Here is an 18,219-nt window from a genome sequence, read left to right as displayed (position 1 = left end):
ATGGACTCCTTCTGTGCTGTAAATTTCTATGATTCACCCTGTCTACTTCTGGTTTTAACGGAGGCGGGATAAGTGGCAGGCAACCTGCTTCAAATGAGGCGGTCATCTAGTTAAATATTATAATGAGGCTGGAAGCCTCTGCTTTAACCTCCAATTTGAATTTAACTTTAGCTGGTCGGGCCTTGCAGGTGTTGTGAAACCCGCCAGCTAATGCAAGGCGAGGAGCACTTGTAAATTATGGTTTTAGAGCTCAAAATAAACCACAAAAAAAACTACAAAAATAAAACAAAAAAAAACACAAAAAAAAGGGCCTTGGGAAATGTTTGTCGTGTCCCCCAGATCGGGGGAGGGGGGGCACTTGACCTGATGTTTGTTTTGTTTACTCAAAAAGAGTTGCAAGGCAAGGATTGCTGGATCCAGGAGGTGTTCCCGCCCCGCACCTCTCTGGCCCCCGGATCCTCATCCAACACCCCTCCGCCCCACACTCCTCCATTCCCCGGTCCTCACCAACTCCCCCCCCCCTCCCCTCCCCAGTGCTGGTCCCAGTCCCCGATCATTCTCCAAACCCTCCCCTCTCCCCCTTGCTGGTTCGCCCGGGTTTCCCGACCACTTTGGAGCCCCCGACTCCCACCAATAAAATTCAGCCCAGCAACTCTGTTTCTCTCAGATGCTGGCTGACCTGCTGAGTGTTTCATGCATTTTCAGTTTTTATTTCAGATTTCCAGCAACCCCAGTATTTAGCTTTTGTTTTAGTGGGGCTGATCGGCTCTGAGCAGCCACTGATCATACCTGCAGCATAACACTGGTATGACAATTTTATACCATGTTTTGACAAAGGATCCTTACCCCAAATGTCAATTCCTCCCTAATAAATGCTGCCATTACTGCCGAGTATTTCCAGTATTTTCCCTTTTATTATATATTTATGTAATTTTATAAACCTGAAAAACAATCCTGTAATTACAGTGCTTGCAAGCGTCACCCCCACGTGTCGCCGTGACTCGTCATTTCATGCCACTGATGGCCAATTTAACTACAATAATGAGTATATGTAACTTAATAGATTACTGTTTATTTTATTTTTTTACTTCAGGTGTCTCCCTCCAACGATAAAGTTCTCGGCTCTGCTAGATGGGTATCTGAGTTCATTCAAATATAATTTGCAAATAGTTCCGTGACTCAGCGCTGCCAAGCTGTCCATCACCGTGGAACTACGAAGAGTTATTTGAGAAACCAAGAAGCAAGATGTTGTCTGGAAAGAGTTTGGTTCTTTTCCACCGTGGGGTCAGTATGATCAGCAGAAGATTTAATCAAAAGGTCGGGATCCTTGGAGTACCTTTATCGAGGGGGCAGGTACATTACACGGATGCTACAGTTAGAAATCGAAGTGTTTATTGTTATTTTTAAGAGGCGCGTTTACCTTCTGATTTACCAAAAGCTTCTTCTGCATGTCTGTAGGGAAAGGAGGGTGTAAAAATGGGACCAGACAGTTTGAGGAAGTCAGGGCTGCTGACAGCGCTTCAGGCTGGAGGTAATACACATGGTCATTAGAATGTTAAATATTGACATTACCCCCCAAACGGGGCAAATTAATAATATCATAGGAAGCTTTTCAATTCTCAGCTTGTGCTAGAAATAAAATGCATGCTTTGTGGGCTGTTTATGAATTAAAGTCACTTTTTTTTAAAATCCGCGTGCCTATTACCATAATACCACAATCTGCTAACACAGTTCATTTTACTTGGGGTCGACTGCACCTGCGAACAAGGCGAAAGAATGGGGTTCTTGCCCTCGAAAATTAAAATAATCAATAATTTGGGAGTCATAAATGTAAAGACCGAACGCGCTTTTATTAACTTTTAACTCGCCGTTTCTCGAGCAATCAGTGGTAACACTAAACTGTTCAACATGAACAGCAAGAGTAAATGACACTTCCAAACCGGCCGTGGCTGGATATCACAGAGGACTCCCGAGAGTTCAAGAAATAGAAAATGTTGGAAATACTCAGCAAGGTCAGGCAGCATCTGTAGAGAGAGAGAGAGAGGGAGGCAGAGTTCACGACCTTTCCTCAGAACTGGAAAAAGTTAGAGATGTAACAGGTTTTAAGCGAGTGCAGGGGTCGGGAAAGCGGGGAGGAAAGAACAAAAGGTCTGCAATAAGGTGGAAGGCAGGAGAGATTAAATGACAAAAGGGATGGTGGTGCAAGGCAAAAGGGACTAGTAAAGAAACAAAAGATGGGTCTAGAGGAGGCATACATGGCAACAGCAGAATCATTACCAACAGCTGCTGTCTGAAAAAAATGGGAGCAGTGGTTATGATCAGAAATTGTTGAATTCAATGTTGAGGTCAGAAGGCTGCAAAACCTAATCGGGGGAGGAAAGAGGAAGGAGGAGGGAGGGGGAGGGCGGGCTGAACGGGGGGGGGGGGCTGAATGGGAGGGAGGGCGGGCTGAACGGGGGGGCTGAATGGGAGGGAGGGCGGGCTGAACGGGCCCCGCCGCCGCCGCCGACAACAACAACGACGACAACGACTGCCACAGAGAACTTCGGGCGGAGCCCGCCCCCAGCGAGATGCCGGTCGGGTGGGCCCCGCCGCCACCGAGGAAAGATGTGTCAGGCCACTCGGTCTGGGATAGGGTCGTCGCCCGGAGACAGGACGCGCTGGGAGGGCCAGGAACTACTGCGCACGCGCGCAGCAGCCGGCGCTGTTTTTGGCGCAGGGCTGTAGCTCCCAGCAGCTCCTGCTGCGCCGCACCGAGCTGGAAATGGGCCTACAGATATCGGAGAATCACAAGGTAAGTATTTGGCGCAATTTTTGTTCTACAAATTAGGCGGGCCTCTCCGATGTGCGCTGTTCTAGCAGGGGTCCAAAACCTGAGCCCAATATGTGGGCCTGGATGATACAGATCAGAAGGCTTTAATTACAGCCAATTCAGTTCCTCACCCAATAGTCGCACGCAAGCAGAGATCGCAGCCTAGTGATCAGGAATGGGAACCCTGCTGGTGTTTTTTCGTTCTGTAGCCCAGAAATACTGAAGTCAGTTGTAGCACCCCTCGCACTCTGGATTAGATTAGCCAACTCATCACAGAATGGCAATCAACCTGGCACCTTCTTAGTCTGTATGAGCTCACTGCACAATGAGGGGTGTGTTTACCAAGTGAACCAGAGGAGGTCCTTAAAGATTATTTACTGATTCATGAATTTATATTTAATTGAGTCAGTTTGAATTTGCCTCTCTCCACACACTTTTTCCCCTCAATGTTTCTTTTTGAGGTTATAACCTGAAAGACTATGGCGATTTGAAATTTGAAGATGAGCGGAAAGACGAGCTATTCAGAACAGTCAAAATGCCACGAACTGTGGGAAAATCAACTGAAAAGCTATCTCAAGCTGTAAGCAAAGTGAAAGCAGATGGCCGGGTCTGTGTCATTCTTGGGGGAGATCACAGGTATTTCTTCTCCTTTTGTTCAAATTAAAGACTTTAAAGACATGTACAAGAAAATAATCCAAATGCAACTGCTGAAAATGTAGGAAATTTATTAAAATAGAAAGTGTATTTCCTATTCATGGATGACTTGTAGAAAAATTGTTTGAACAGTAAGACCTAGGACATGTACACAACTATCATCAGAGAATATAGTTACCTACTCCATGTGCTAGCTTGATTGAAGGGGAAGAAGGTCAGATTGAAATATCGAAGGTGGCAATGGACATGAGATGGATGTTACCTATGTAAAGAAATGTTTTGGGGGTGCTGCTGGAGTAATTGCTGAGCTCTCGTGCATGAATACATAGAGATAGTGCTGACAAAGTTTTAAGGAACTGTTCAGTAGACTGCAGCAAGCCTATGCCATTAGTTATTTACTAAGATGTAGAGCATGAGGCTGAGGATATCGCCATAATACAATTCACAATGGCACAGCATTCTAACACTTCACCGTACGGCTATTCTCTGAGCACACTGGGGGTGAAATTTAACTACGGCATGGGCACAAAACGTACAATTCCACCCATTGTACATTCAGGCCATATAATTGGGTATATTGGAAGAGTTTCTTGGTCTGCACCCAAGCACACTGGATTGTTTGAACGTAGTGAATATTGGAAGATCAGGGAGGTCAGATAGCATGCTTGTAAAGCAGTGGTGGGAAAAATACCCAACCAGACAAATCATTTTATCTGGCACACTGGACGAGGCAGAAATAGAGCGCGAGCCAAAGCTCGAGCTGCACATTAGTCTATCCACTTTCACTTCTCGTGGGTCAGAGACAGACCCGAACTGCAGCCAGGGAACATACAGTAACACTTAAATCAATTTATCAATTCGCAAAAGAGATTCTCGTCAGCCCGATCTTAAAAGGATTCGTTCCATGATTCTGGGCCCCAATGGTGGCTATCTGCACCCAGTATCCAAAATGCATCATCATCGGCAGTCCCTCGAAATCAAGGATGCTTCCACTCTAAAAATGAGTTCTTAAGTGACCGAACAGTCCAATATGGGAATTACAGTCTCTATCACAGTTTGAAGGAAAGGGTGGATGGGATTGGTTTGCTGCACGCTCCTTCCGCTGCCTGCGCTTGCTTTCTGCATGCTCTCGGCGATGAAACTCGAGGTGCTCAGCACCCTCCCGGATGCACTTCCTCCACTTAGGGCGGTCTTTGGCCAGGGACTCCCAGGTGTCGGTGGGGATGTTGCATTTTATCAAGGAGGCTTTGAGGATGTCCTTGAAACACTTTCTCTGCCCACCTTGAGCTCGCTTGCTGTATAGGAGTTACGAGTAGAGCGCTTGCTTTGGGAGTCTTGTGTCTGGCATGCGAACAATGTGGCCCGCCCAGCAGAGCTGGTCAAGTGTGGTCAGTGCTTCGATGCTGGGGATGTTGGCCTGGTTGAGGACGCTAACGTTGGTGCATCTGTCTTCCCAGGGAATTTGCAGGATCTTGCAGAGACATCGTTGGTGGTATTTCTCTAGCGATTTGAGGTGTCTACTGTATATGGTCCACCTCTCTGAGCCATACAGGACGGCGGGTATCACTACAGCCCTTTAGACCATGAGCTTGGTGGCAGATTTGAGGGCCTGATCTTCGAACACTCTTTTCCTCAGGTGGCCAAAAGCTGCGCTGGCGCACTGGAGACGGTGTTGAATCTCGTCGTTGATGTCTGCCCTCGTTGATAAGAGGCTCCCGAGTTATGGAAAGGGGTCTACGTTGTCCAGGGCTGCACCGTAGATCTTGATGACTGGGGGGGGTAGTGCTGTGTGGCGGGGTCAGGTTGGTGGAGGACCTTTGTCTTACGGATGTTTAGTTTAAGGTCCATGCTTTCGTACATCTCAGTGAAGTTGTTGACTATGACTTGGAGTTCAGTCTCTGAATGTGCATCGTCTGCGTACTGTAGTTCGACGATAGATGTTGGGACGGTCTTGGATCTGGCCTGGAGACGACAAAGGTTGAACAGGTTCTCACTGCATATGCAGATATGCCCTATCCAGTTTAGAGTCGCGTCATGGCTGCTCATCTCGATGACTTTTTTACTGACGAAAGAGGCCGCCGTTGCAACTTTCCTCTCCTGAGTACAATGGCAGGGAGATTTCTCATTGCCAGCTTTGACACAGGAGCGGACCCCAGAGCACAAGGACTCCAGGTAATGGTATGCCATTGTAATTCAGGCTCTGCGTAGCCTCGGGCTCGCATACTCAGCACATTAAAAAGAGAGCATCACCCGCATCGGATGCCTCCCAGACTCGAGCTGCTCTGCCAAACAGCCACGTGGACTTTCAATACAACATTTAATCGATTGATCAGTTTAATTAATTTAGTAATGGAAGATTTTACTATTTACACTAAATTTGTGTACTTAAGATAGTATCTGACTACAATCTGAATTTATGTTTGTAAAATATTGAGCGGGTAGAAATAGGAGTGATGATTAACACTATGGGCCCAAGTTTCCACATGATTCGCGCCTGATTTTTAGGAGCAACTGGTGGAGAACGGACTATTTTAGAAATCGCAATTCTCCACATTTTTTTTTCTGCAGTTCTAGTCAGGTAGAACAGTTCTAGTTTAGAACAGAATTTTTTCTTCAAAAGGGGGTGTGTCCGGCCACTGACGCCTGATTTGAAAGTTTCCATAGTGAAAATGTACTCCAAACTAAAGTAGAATGGAGCCAGTGAAGATTTTTGTAGAACTGAATAAACCTGTTCTACACATTAAAAAATCAGGCGTAGGTTACAAATTAGGCGTCCAGAACGAGGTGGGGGGGGGGGGGAACTCATTAAATTCGACAATAAATCCTTATTTATACTTCTACAAATAAATCCAACCTGAATAAACATTTATAAGCCAAGAAAAGATTAAATAAACCATCTTCCTACCTGTGTCAAAGTGCTTCAGCCAGGGAGAATTCTGCAGCCGTTCGTGCCGCTGAGCGGGAGCGGGAGGGCGAGAGCGAGAGAGAGAGAGAGAGAGAGAGGGAGAAGGAGAAGGAGAAGGGAGGGAGAGAGAGGGGGGGGGAGGGAGGGAGGGAGAGAGAGGGGGGGGGAGGGAGGGAGAGAGAGGGGGTGGGGAGGGGGGGGGAGGGAGGGAGAGAGAGAGGGGGGGGAGGGAGGGAGAGAGAGAGGGGGGGGAGGGAGGGAGAGAGAGAGGGGGGGGAGGGAGGGAGAGAGAGGGGGGGGAGGGAGGGAGAGAGAGGGTGGGGAGGGAGGGAGAGAGAGAGAGAGGGAGGGAGGGAGAGAGAGAGGGGGGGGAGGGAGGGAGAGAGAGAGGGGGGGAGGGAGGGAGAGAGAGAGGGGGGGGAGGGAGGGAGAGAGAGGGGGGGGAGGGAGGGAGAGAGAGGGTGGGGAGGGAGGGAGAGAGAGAGAGAGGGAGGGAGGGAGAGAGAGAGGGGGGAGGGAGATAGGGGGAGGGAGAGAGAGAGGGGGGAGGGAGAGAGAGAGGGGGGAGGGAGAGAGAGAGGAGGGAGGGAGAGAGAGAGCGGGGGGGGGCGAGCGGGTGTCGGGTCTGGTCTGGTCGGCGGGGGGGGGAGCGGGTGTCGGGTCGGGTCTGGTCGGTGGGGGGGGGGGGTAGCGAGTGTCGGGTCTGGTCGGGGGAGGAGCCTTATTCACACAGCCCCAGTGAGGCCATTCAGCCAGGGCTAGGAGCTGCGTGCTTCGGGCCCCTCCCACACAGTTCGGCGCCTGGAGCTACTGCACTTGCGTGCCGACTGTAGCGCGCAAAAAACAGTGCCGGGACCTGGCTCCGGCCCCCCCACAGCTCGTTCTGGCTGCGCCGAGGGCCAGAGGACCTGTAAGTAGGTGGAGAATACCGAGGATTTTTTTAGGCGCCGTTTTAGGCGCGAAAAACGGGCGCCCAGCTCGGAGGGGCGCCCGTTTCTTTTCTTGTGGAAACTTGGGCCCTATGAGTTGGCCTTTTTCAAATTTACCAATTTAACACTTTGCCCTCAACAATGACTGTTAGTGGGGTTATTAATTCTTGCAAAATTATTCACTTGTTTTAATATTTTCCCACTTCATTAGCATAGGGGAGGCATAACTAAATGGACCCGGTACATTGGACATTGCATTCACTGGTTTTAATTTTAATAGTAGGTGTTAACACAATTCATTTTATGTGTGCAGCAACGTTCTCTCTCTTCCATGCGTGATCCATTTAAATTTGCTGCGCCGCCATGCATGCGTGGTATCTCTTCTAGCGGCAGGAGCTGGTGTGCGGCCTACACGGGACCTCGCAATTGGTTCACGATCATGCGGCCACGCACCTTAAGCGGGCCTCCAGCCAACCCACCCCTGCTGTAAAGGAAGCTTCCTGATTTCCCTCCATTCATTTAAAATAGTAGGAATACTTCCTTGATTTCCTTTAAAGGCATGTACTCTGACCTGCCTGATGTTCCAATATTCACTGTTCCAGTGCACCCACATAAAGATTGAATGCACCTCTTAAAGTGGAGTGTCATTCAACTCTGTGTAAATCTGCCACGGGGAGATTTTTGGAGAGCAATATGTTGCAGGCAAGATCATCTTGTTTCTCTGACATAGTGGAGAAGGTGCTTCTGGAGCAGGTAAGAAGAAATAGGCTGGTCATGTTCTCCTTGATGGAAGAAGTGTAGAGCTGCCAATGCTCCCGGATTGTCTGGGAGTCTCGGAATGGAAGGTGAATCTCTTGCGTATTGCTGCTAGAAAACCAGAAGTCGTCATTATAGGCAGTCCCTCGGAGTCGAGGATGACTTGCTTCCACTCTAAAACTGAGTTCTCAGGTGACTGAGGTATCCAATGCGGGACCTACAGTGTGGGGCAGACAGTGGTTGAAGGAAAGGGTTGTTGGGGAACCTGGGTTGCCGCACACTCCTTCCGCTGTTTACGTTTGTTTTCTGCTTGTTCTCAGCGATGGGACTCGAGGTGCTCAGCGCCCTCCCGAATGCTCTTCCTCCAATTTGGGCGGTCTTGGGCCAGGGAGTCCCAGAAGTCGGTGGGGATGTTGCACTTTGTCAAGGAGGCTTTGAGGGTGTCCTTGAAGCGTTTTCACTGCCCACCTGAGGCTCGCTTGCCGTGTCAAAGTTCCGCATAGAGCGCTTGCTTTGGGAGTCTTGTGTCGGGAATGCGGGCGATGTGGCCCGTCCAATGGAGTAGGTGACATAGCCAGCTAAGTAAGTGACCTTTGTTTCAGATTTGAAAGTGTTTAATTGCCTGAGTTGTAGCTGGTTGAGTAGCGGGCAGAGACCCCACTATGTCTAGGGGGCAGGTGATCTGGAGCCAGGTTGAGCTCCACTTCTACTGTGCACTCTACTTTGTTTATGCCGGTGGATTGAGTGACCTTCAGGCAGTCGCCTTGGAGCGGAACCAAGAAGCACATGTGAGGCTCAGGTTTCAATTTTCACTGAAGCTTTCTCTGATAACTGGCTTAGAAAATCATTACAGACCCAGCACCCAGGAGGAGGGACCTCCTGAACAGCAATGATTTATTTATCCCATCCTGGGCAGCAAGGTTATTCATTTGCATGATTTCTGTTTGTTTTTTTGTGGGAGTGATTTGTGCTGAAGTTCGGAATGCTCTGGGTTCAGTTGTGTGGTTTTTAGATTTGGATTCTTGGTGTTTTCTAAAGTACCTTATTGAAGCGCTGTGTAACAAATCATAAACTGCTCTATCTGTACTGGCTTTCACTTGTTTTTCCTGTGTTTCGTGTGCTTAAGATAGGGACCACAGTACCTCTAATGATCTTTTCCTATCTGTTGCCAGATTCAGCTAAGGTACAATGCAGAAAAAGTTCACCACCCTCAAAGCTTAGCCCTACAATTTTCTTTAAATGAGATCACTTAGTAGCAAAGGAATGGCAGTTTGTGTAGAATCAATGAATATTGTAAGAGTAGAGATTGTCTAAATTTCAATCAGGACCCTTGAAGCAGAGACACTCATATCTTTGAACTATATCTGACTTGTGGAAGATGAATCTCCCGAGCACTCCTGCTAGCAACCCAGAAGAAAAATAGAGCTATGTGGATGTGGTTTGCAACTGCATACTTCCTCCCCGCTAAGCATACACAATATAGGTGCAGAGGAGATCAAGAAAGAACTTGCAATTATATAGCACCTTTCACGACTTTAGGACGTCTCAAAATGCTTCACAGCGAATGAAATACTTTTGAAGTATAGTGAACTCTTGTAATATGGGGAAACGCGGCAGAAGATTTATGCAGAGCAAGGTCCCACAAACACCAATGAAATAATGAGCAGATATTCTTTTTTTAAAAATTCATTCATGGAATGTGGGCGTCGCTGGCAAGGCCAGCATTTATTGGCCATCCCTAATTGCCCTTGAGAAGGTGGTGGTGAGCCGCCGGCTTGAATCGGTGCATCCGTGTGGTGAAGGTACTCCCACAGTGCTGTTAAGGAGGGAGTTCCAGGATTTTGACCCAGCGACTATGAAGCAACGGTGATATATTTCCAAGTCAGGATGGTGTGTGACTTGGAGGGGAACTTGCAGGTGAACTTGGAGGTGGTGGTTTTCCCATGCGCCTGCTGCCCTTGTCCTTCTAGGTGGTAGAGGCCGCGGGTTTGGGAGATGCTGCCGAAGAAGCCTGGGCGAGTTGGTACGCTGGTGGTGAAGGATTGAGTGTTTAAGGTGGTGGATGGGGTGCCAATCAAGCGGGCTGCTTTGTCCTGGATGGTGTTGAGCTTCATGAGTGTTGTTGGAGTTGCACTCATCCAGGCAAGTAGAGAGTATTCCATCATACTCCTGACTTGTGCCTTGTAGATGGTGGAAAGGCTTTGGGGAGTCAGAAGATGAGACACTCTCCACTGAATACCCAGCCTCTGACCTGCTCTTGTTGCCACAGTATTTATGTGGCTGGTCCAGTTAAGTTTCTGGTCAATGGTGACCACCAGGATGTTAATGGTATGGGATTCGGCGATGGTGATGTTGTTGAATGTCCAGGGGCGATGGTAGGACTCTCACTTGTTGGAGATAGTCATTGCCTGGCACTTGTGTGGTGCGAATGTTACTTGACACAAATCAGCCCAAGCCTGAATGTTGTTCAGGTCTTGCTGCATTCGGGCATGGACTGCTTCATTATCTAAGGAGTTGCGAATGGCACTGAACACTGTGCAGCGAATATCTCCACTTCTAACCTTATGATGGAGGGAAGGCCATTGATGAAGCAGTTAAAAATGGTTGGGCCTAGGACACTGCCCTGAGAAACTCCTGCAGCGATGTCCTGAGGCTGTGATGATGACCTCCAACCACCACAACCATCTTCCTTTGTGCTAGGTATGACTCCAGCCAATGGAGAGTTCCCCCCTGATTCCCATTGACATCAGTTTTACTAGGATTCCTTGATGCCACACTCGGTCGAATGCTGCCTTGATGTCAAATGCAGTCACTTTCACCTCACTCCTGGAATTCAACTCTTTTGTCCATGCTTGGGCCAAGGCTGGGGTGGTCTTTGACCTGGCCTGGAGACGACGAAGGTTGAACAGGTTCCCACTGGTTCTGTAGTTTAGTTTCACTCCAGCAGGGAGCTTGTTGACTGTGAGATGGAGCATGGCAGTGAGGAAAATTGAGAAGAGGGTTGAGGCGATGATGCAGCCCCGTTTGACCCCGGTCCAGACATGGATTTGGTGTGTGATGGATCCATTGGTAAGGATCATGGCCTGCATGTCGTCGTGGAGCAGGTGGAGGATGGTGACGAACTTTTGGGGGCATCCGAAACGGAGGAGGACGCTCCATAAACCCTCGCGGTTGACAGTGTCAAAGGCCTTTGTAAGGTCGAAGAAGGCCATGTATAAGGGCTGGTGCTGTTCACTGCATTTTTCCTGCAGCTGTCGCGCTGTAAAAATCATGTCCGTTGTGCTCCATAGGGGACGAAATTCGCACTGTGACTCTAGGAGGAGCTCCTCAGCCACAGGGAAAAGACGGTTGAGGAGAATTCTAGCGACGACTTTCCCAGTGGCTGACAGCAGGGAGATTCCTCTGTAGTTGCCGCAGTCGGACTTGTCCCCTTTTTTAAAGATGGTCACGATCACTGCATCTCTGAGATCTCCCGGCATGCTCTCCTCCCTCCAGATGAGAAAGATGAGGTCATGCATTCGTGCCAACAGCGCCTCACCGCCATACTTCAGTGTCTCAGCGGGGAATCCATCCGCTCCCGTAACCTTGTTGTTCTTAAGTTGTCTTATAGGTTTTTCTACTTCGTGCAGTGCTGGGATTTTACTGAGGTGGTAAGCATGCTGCGGAATGGAGTCGAGGACACTTGAGTCAAAGGCAGAGTCTCGATTGAGGAGATCTTCGAAGTGCTCCTCATGGGCCAGACTGCCCTGGCAGTAGCCAAGATGCTGCAGTCTGAAGCCAGGCCCTCCTAAAGGTCACCACCGAGAAGCATCACCCAGATTCTCATCAGAGCATCAGCAGTCTTCCACTATTCATGCTGAAGCCATTGTGGGTAGGACCTTAGAAGTAGTAGAATAGGCAAGAAGTCACTTAAGAAAAACACTATGGGTTAACACATGGGTGAAAATATTATAATTGGGTTCTTCTGTCAACCAGTAAAAAAAATCAGAGCTTTTGACTTTGTGATTTTGTCTGCAGTGTGCTTTGACAGTAGTTGCTGAGCATACAATGTGAAGTATTATGTATATCAATGTTGGTCAGAGATTGGACGTTCTTTATTACAGGACTGATAGAGATGGCGTTGGGGACTGTTAATGCCGGAGTGGGGAGAAGGAGTAGATCAGCTGAAGGGTTCACAAATCAACTGCTGGTGAAGAGCTCTGACTGCAGGCTAGTGCTGTTGCCCTCCTGTTTCTGCTCCACCATTGCTCCCATTAGGGTCTTTCTCATCAGATTATGGAAGGCCTTCTTGATGTGCAGACTCAATATGCTGTCCCCGTTGCACAGCAAAGTTGTGCAGAATGCATCAGATGACTACAATCCAGGAGACTGTGGGCTGTGTGGTTCTGCGATTACTTGCTTTACATGTATCTCTGTATCCATCTCTGTCACTCTTTCTCTCTTTCATACATTCTCTCTCTCTCTGGAAAACCTCCAGACCTGCGCAGGCAGCAAACACATTGTTTGAGCAGTCTAGTGGTGTGGTCAGTGATGGGCGCAGTGGCAGGACTGGATTATCGGGTCCTTCATTGAAACAGCTGTGTACTCTTGTGGAAACACGTCATCCTCATTCGAGGAACCACCTATGATAATGATGATGATGGTTCCAAGGCTATGGTTGTATCTCTGTTCAGTAGGTGAGCATTGGTGGTGATCACTCACCAGCGGAAGACTTTTCTGTTCATGAAGGTAGCTGGCTCATTGGGAGGTGTCTGATGGTCACATGGGTGCAGTCAACCACCGCCTATAAATTGATGCCTGCTGATTTCTAGAAGTGCACATTGGACTTATCAGAACAGTAATCAGTAGCTATGCACCAGAAGCAGTTCTGATAGGTTGGTGGGGGATGAATGTAAGTTTTGGTTCACTGGTAGATTCCTGGTGTTTGTCCGCAATGAGGGGGGGGAGAGGGCATGCACCTGACAGTATTGGTTGGCTGAGATTCTATGTCTGGCAAAACCAGGTTGTGACATTCTAAGACATCTATGTAAACATTGAAATTGGCGTTTTGTGATTGCTTCCTTTACGTGTATCTCTGTATCCATCTCTGTCACTCTTTCTTTCATATACTCTCTCTTTCACATATTTAAAAGAAAATATAAACATTCTAAATACTATCAACAAAACACAAATGAGAATTAGAGCTTTCAAAATTAACATGTGTGCTTTTTATTTTATAAATCCCCTGGACCTGATGACCTATACCTTCGGGTTTTGAAAGAGGTGGCTATAGAGTTAATGGATGCATTGGTTGTCATCTTCCAAAATTCTATAGATTCTAGAAAGGTTCCTGCAGATTGGAAGGTAGCTAATGTAACCCCACTATTTAAGAAAGGAGGGAGAGAGAAAACGGGGAACTACAGACTAGTAGGCTGACATCAGTAGTAGGGAAAATGCTAGAATCTATTAAGGACGTGGAGCTGAGGTAGAATATCATCCATGATCTTAATGAATGGCGGAACAGGCTCGAGGGGCCGAATGGCCTACTCCTGCTCCGAATTCTTATGTTCTTGTGTTCTTAATTGAAAAAAGCAAATGAAATGAAGAAAGACATTAGATTTGTCTCTGTCTCTGATGGCTGTTAGCAATTAGAAAGATTACATTTTCTAATGGTCAACTTAACAGGTGATAATCACATGAATTGTAGGATGTTTGCTTTAAAATCCAACTAATTTTTTCCAAAGATGAACTCAATTACACTAAGGAAAATAATTTGGCCTCAAATTTCCTCTTGGGTTTTGCCACACTCCTGCCATAACTACAAGAGTTGCCAGTCAGTTTTATAAGGGGTGGAACCTCCCCTATTCCTTAAAACTCCAATGGTGCTGAGGAGGTGGAGCCAGAGATAGAAATTCCCTGTGCCGGGATTAGCTGCTCCCCCAGTTCAGAAGGGAACTGCCTAGAGGTTGGTCACCAAGAGAGATGAGGAATGGTCCCTTCACATTGAGGGCTGAGGGGGGGCATAAATAGAGCTGGAGCGCCGGGCCCTGGAACATCGTGGGTGGAGGTGCGGCGAATGAGGGTTCGGGGCCCAGAAGAGCCGGGGGCCCAGGGGCAGCACGGGCCAGCCCACACTGCGATATGTGTGCGCACTAGGTCCGTGAGGCAGAGCAGGTCTCCAGTCGTCCTGGTTAGCCCTTGCCACTGGATAAAGGCTTAGCTCTGTCGAGCCCGTGTGGTGGCTGATGTGCAACGGTCACCACACATGAAAAAAATCCATGTACAGGCATCTTCCACCCCCTCAACAGGAGTTCAGGACTGGAACATCGGGTCCTTCGTTGAAACATCTGTGAACTCTCGTGGAAGCAAGTCATCCTCGTTCGAGGGACCGCCTATGATGATGATGAGGGGGGCAGATCAGATGTTCGGGGGGAGGGGAGGGGGGCTGCATACTTCTCTAATGGTGGGCAGGCACTAGATTTTCCAGCCCCATAGTGTAGGCAGGAACTGAAGATTTGCCCATAGGTGTCTGAAGGACGCATGTAAATCAGGTGCAAACTCTAATGGGGTCAGTGCAGGAGAGCACCAATCGGCACAGTCCCAGAGTAGCCACTGGAATACAACATATTTAATCTATTATTCATTAAAATTAGTTTCATTACAATCTCAGTTTAATTTCTCCCTCCGTTTACATTACATTCATTTATTTGTAATCAATATTACTCTTATTCCCACGTAAAACTTTCCATTGCAATAATATATTCTCCATCATCATCCTCTTCACCTCAAATATGTACACAGCCATGGAATTCGAGCATGAAAAGACTGCTAGCATTCCCACAATATAATAAAATGCAATTTCACTTCTTTGATCACCATAAATCAATGGCCCATATAAAATATTTTGTACTTTACATGGGATATTACAGCATATCAACTGACTCATTTTGAGATGATAATAGTGGGTGGCGGTGACTACACTGAGAACAATCTCATCTCCGGATTCAGGTGCCTGTTCTCTTGCTATTTTTGATGTAATCTAACTCTTTAGGGCCGAAATTGCCCTGTATTGTGCCTCCCGTTAGCGCCTCTAATGGGGCGTGAAACAATTTTCGCCTGGGGGTTGGCGGGGGGGGAGGTTCCAGCTCCCACAAAATTGCGCGGGAGTTAACGGAGGCTCTGCCACAGTAGCGCCACGCCCTGCCAGTTGCGCCCCGGGCCGTCGTGCAAGCGCCGATGACGTCATTGTCGTGCGCAGCGACCCCTTTACACCCCATGGCGGAAATTGGCCAGCACCCTGCGAGACTGCCATGAGTGGTGTAAGCACCAGCTTTGCTGGTCGTGAACCGGGCCAACATCTGCTCACCGGGCTGAAGTTAAAGGGGAGGTGGGGAGCAGCTCACGCTGATTACTGCCCCCAATCGGGGCACTGGGGAATTTTGCTCCCTTTGTCTCCTTATAATGACTCCCATTTATCTGTTGCCAACAGAACAGATTGGTGGTAGAAATGTCTTCTGTAGTGCTTTATTAAAGTAAGACAACCAGTGACCAGTGGTGTATGTGTATGTTTATGAGAGATAAAAAGCCATTATTTTTTAATATTCATATTATAGATACTATGCTTGACAGTCTCTCCATGGATTAGAGCTGTGCCACTTGTCAGTTGCATTGTACAAACAGATTTGTTCAATTTACCATATCACAGACTGTTCTGTAGCAAATCCTTTCATGCCGCCAATCTCACAGAGACGAGCAAAAACATACAATAGAGAAGCAACATGTAGACCTCCTGTTACAGTAGAAACAATTTGAAATGTACTTAAGCTGAGATAAAATCCTGATGTAATATTAATTCACTTTCTCATTACAGTTTGGCAATCGGATCAATTTCTGGGCATGCAGCATTTCACTCAAACCTCTGTGTGGTGTGGGTAGATGCCCATGCTGACATTAACACTCCTGACACAACACCATCTGGCAATTTGCATGGACAACCAGTGTCATTTCTCATCAAGGAACTCAAGACTGAGGTAAATGTGAAGTAGGTGCAAGAATTAAATACATCATTGTGTGAAGACAAATTGAGGTGGATTTTCAACTTCACAGTCTGGGTAGCAATCTGGCAGAGTGGATTGCCCACCCTTTATAGAAGTCCAATAGAGATCACAGACTAGCCACGTGTGGCTATGATGACACCATTTTAGCCACATGCACTAATTTTAGAAAATGCCTTATACACTGTTATGTATGTAAACTTTACTAGTGTGTAAGACTTGCCACCAGGGGGTGCACCTGTTGGAGACCCAAGGATCACTTGCACACCATGGGCAAGCAGCTATAAAAGACAGTCTGCCATGCTGCTTCCTCTGGAGTTACATTAAAGAGACCACGGTCACAACAGTTTGAGCTTATAGTATACAGTCTTGTGGAGTTATTCTGAACGTAACAATTGGCGACGAGTAACAGATCACGAACTTTCACGCGGTTATGGCTGCCGTTGGTATTCTTGAGAGATTTATTGAGGGTGATGATTGGGAAGCCTTCGTTGAACGTCTTGACCAGTACTTCGTGTCCAACGAGCTGGATAGGAAGATACCGCGGTCAAGCGCAGGGCGGATCTCCTCACCGTTTGCGGGTCCACAATATATGGCCTTGTCAAAAATCTGCTAGCACCGACGAAACCAACAGACAAGACATATGCAGAGTTGTGCACACCGGTTCGGGAACACCTCAAGCCAAAGGAGAGCATCTTAATGGCCAGGTATCGCTTTTACACACACCATCGCTCCGAGGACAAGAACTGACCTAAGACGCCTTGCGGGACCGTGCGTATTTGCTGGATTTTTGGGGGGAAATTTTGCGGGACTTTCTTCGTGCTTGAAATCGTCCACGAGGTCATTCTTCGCAAACTGCTGTCTGTCGAATCCCTAGATCTGAGCAAGGCCATCATGATAGCCCAGGCTTTCATGTCCACGAACAATAACACTAAACAGATATCTTTGCAGCATCGAAGCTCACCGGCAAGTATTGTGCATAAAATGACGCCTTCAGCAGGCAGAACGGTACGTGGCAGGGCCTACACGCAGAGGCCAGACCTAGGATGATTCCGAGTCCGCTGTGGGACGTGAATGCGAATCCATTAACACCATGTTGGCGCTGTGGGGGTAATCATCGGGCTCATCAATGTCGATTCAAGCATTACATGTGCAAGGGCTGTGGAACAATGGGGCACCTCCAGCGAATATGCAAATATACTGCGACTCACCACGTGGCAGAGTCGGCAGAAGATGACCGATCCAGCGCAGATCACGCTGAACGAGTAAGAGAGGCAACTCAACCCGAAGCTGAAGAGGAAGTGTATGGGGTACACACCTTCACCATCAAAAGCCCTCCGATAATGTTGAAAGTCAAATTAAATGGCATTCCAGTTTCCATGGATTTGGACACGGGGGCCAGTCAGTCAATTATGAGCCAGAAGGCTTTTGAGAAACTGTGGGGCAACCAGGCAAAAAGGCCAAAACTAAGCCCAATTCACTCAAAGCTGCGCACTTACAACAAAGAGCTCATACCAGTCATTGGCAGTGCGGCAGTGAAGGTATCGTACGATGGAACTGTGCATGATTTATCATTATGGATTGTACCAGGCGATGGCCCAATGCTGTTCGGCAGAAGCTGGCTAGGAAAGATCATATGGAACTGGGACGACATCAAAGCACTGTCTTCGGTGGATGACGCCTCGTGCGCCCAAGTGCGAAACAAATTCCCGTCGTTATTTGAGCCAGGCATCGACAACTTCACAGGCGCCAAAGTGCAGATCCACCTAGTCCCTGATGCACAGCCCGTTCATCACAAGGCCCGAGCGGTTCCATATATGATGCGAGAGAAAGTCAAGGTCGAGCTGGACAGACTGCAACGAGAGGGGATCATATCGCCTGTCGAGTTCAAGGAATGGGCCAGTCCAATTGTTCCGGTGTTGAAAAGCGATGAGACGGTCAGAATCTGCAGGGACTACAAGGTAACGATCAACCAAGTCTCGTTACAGGACCAGTACCCACTACCCAAAGCGGATGACCTGTTCGCAACACTAGCAGCGGGGAAGTCGTTCACCAAGCTGGATCTAAGCTCGGCTTACATGACACAGGGGGTGGCTGAACCTTCGAAAAAATTGACATGAATCAACACGC

The 18,219-nt window shown here is 48.0% G+C and overlaps 1 protein-coding gene across 1 annotated transcript in view; it reads left to right on the top strand.

Annotated features, from left to right (window-relative positions):
* Positions 1 to 1,245: 1,245 nt before the first annotated feature.
* The window catches only part of LOC139272588 (arginase, hepatic-like), a 72,365-nt gene continuing 55,391 nt past the window's right edge, over positions 1,246 to 18,219 (top strand). Inside the window, exons 1-4 of the mRNA XM_070888658.1 lie at positions 1,246 to 1,353; positions 1,459 to 1,531; positions 3,274 to 3,448; positions 15,906 to 16,065. Coding sequence (XP_070744759.1) covers positions 1,246 to 1,353; positions 1,459 to 1,531; positions 3,274 to 3,448; positions 15,906 to 16,065 — 516 coding nt within the window. The remainder of the gene's footprint in view (positions 1,354 to 1,458; positions 1,532 to 3,273; positions 3,449 to 15,905; positions 16,066 to 18,219) is intronic.

This window comes from Pristiophorus japonicus, chromosome 9 (assembly GCF_044704955.1).
Source record: "Pristiophorus japonicus isolate sPriJap1 chromosome 9, sPriJap1.hap1, whole genome shotgun sequence".
Classification (NCBI taxonomy): Eukaryota; Metazoa; Chordata; class Chondrichthyes; family Pristiophoridae; genus Pristiophorus; species Pristiophorus japonicus.
Note: the sequence above shows the minus strand (reverse complement) of the source record. Positions and strands in the feature narration are given on the sequence as shown.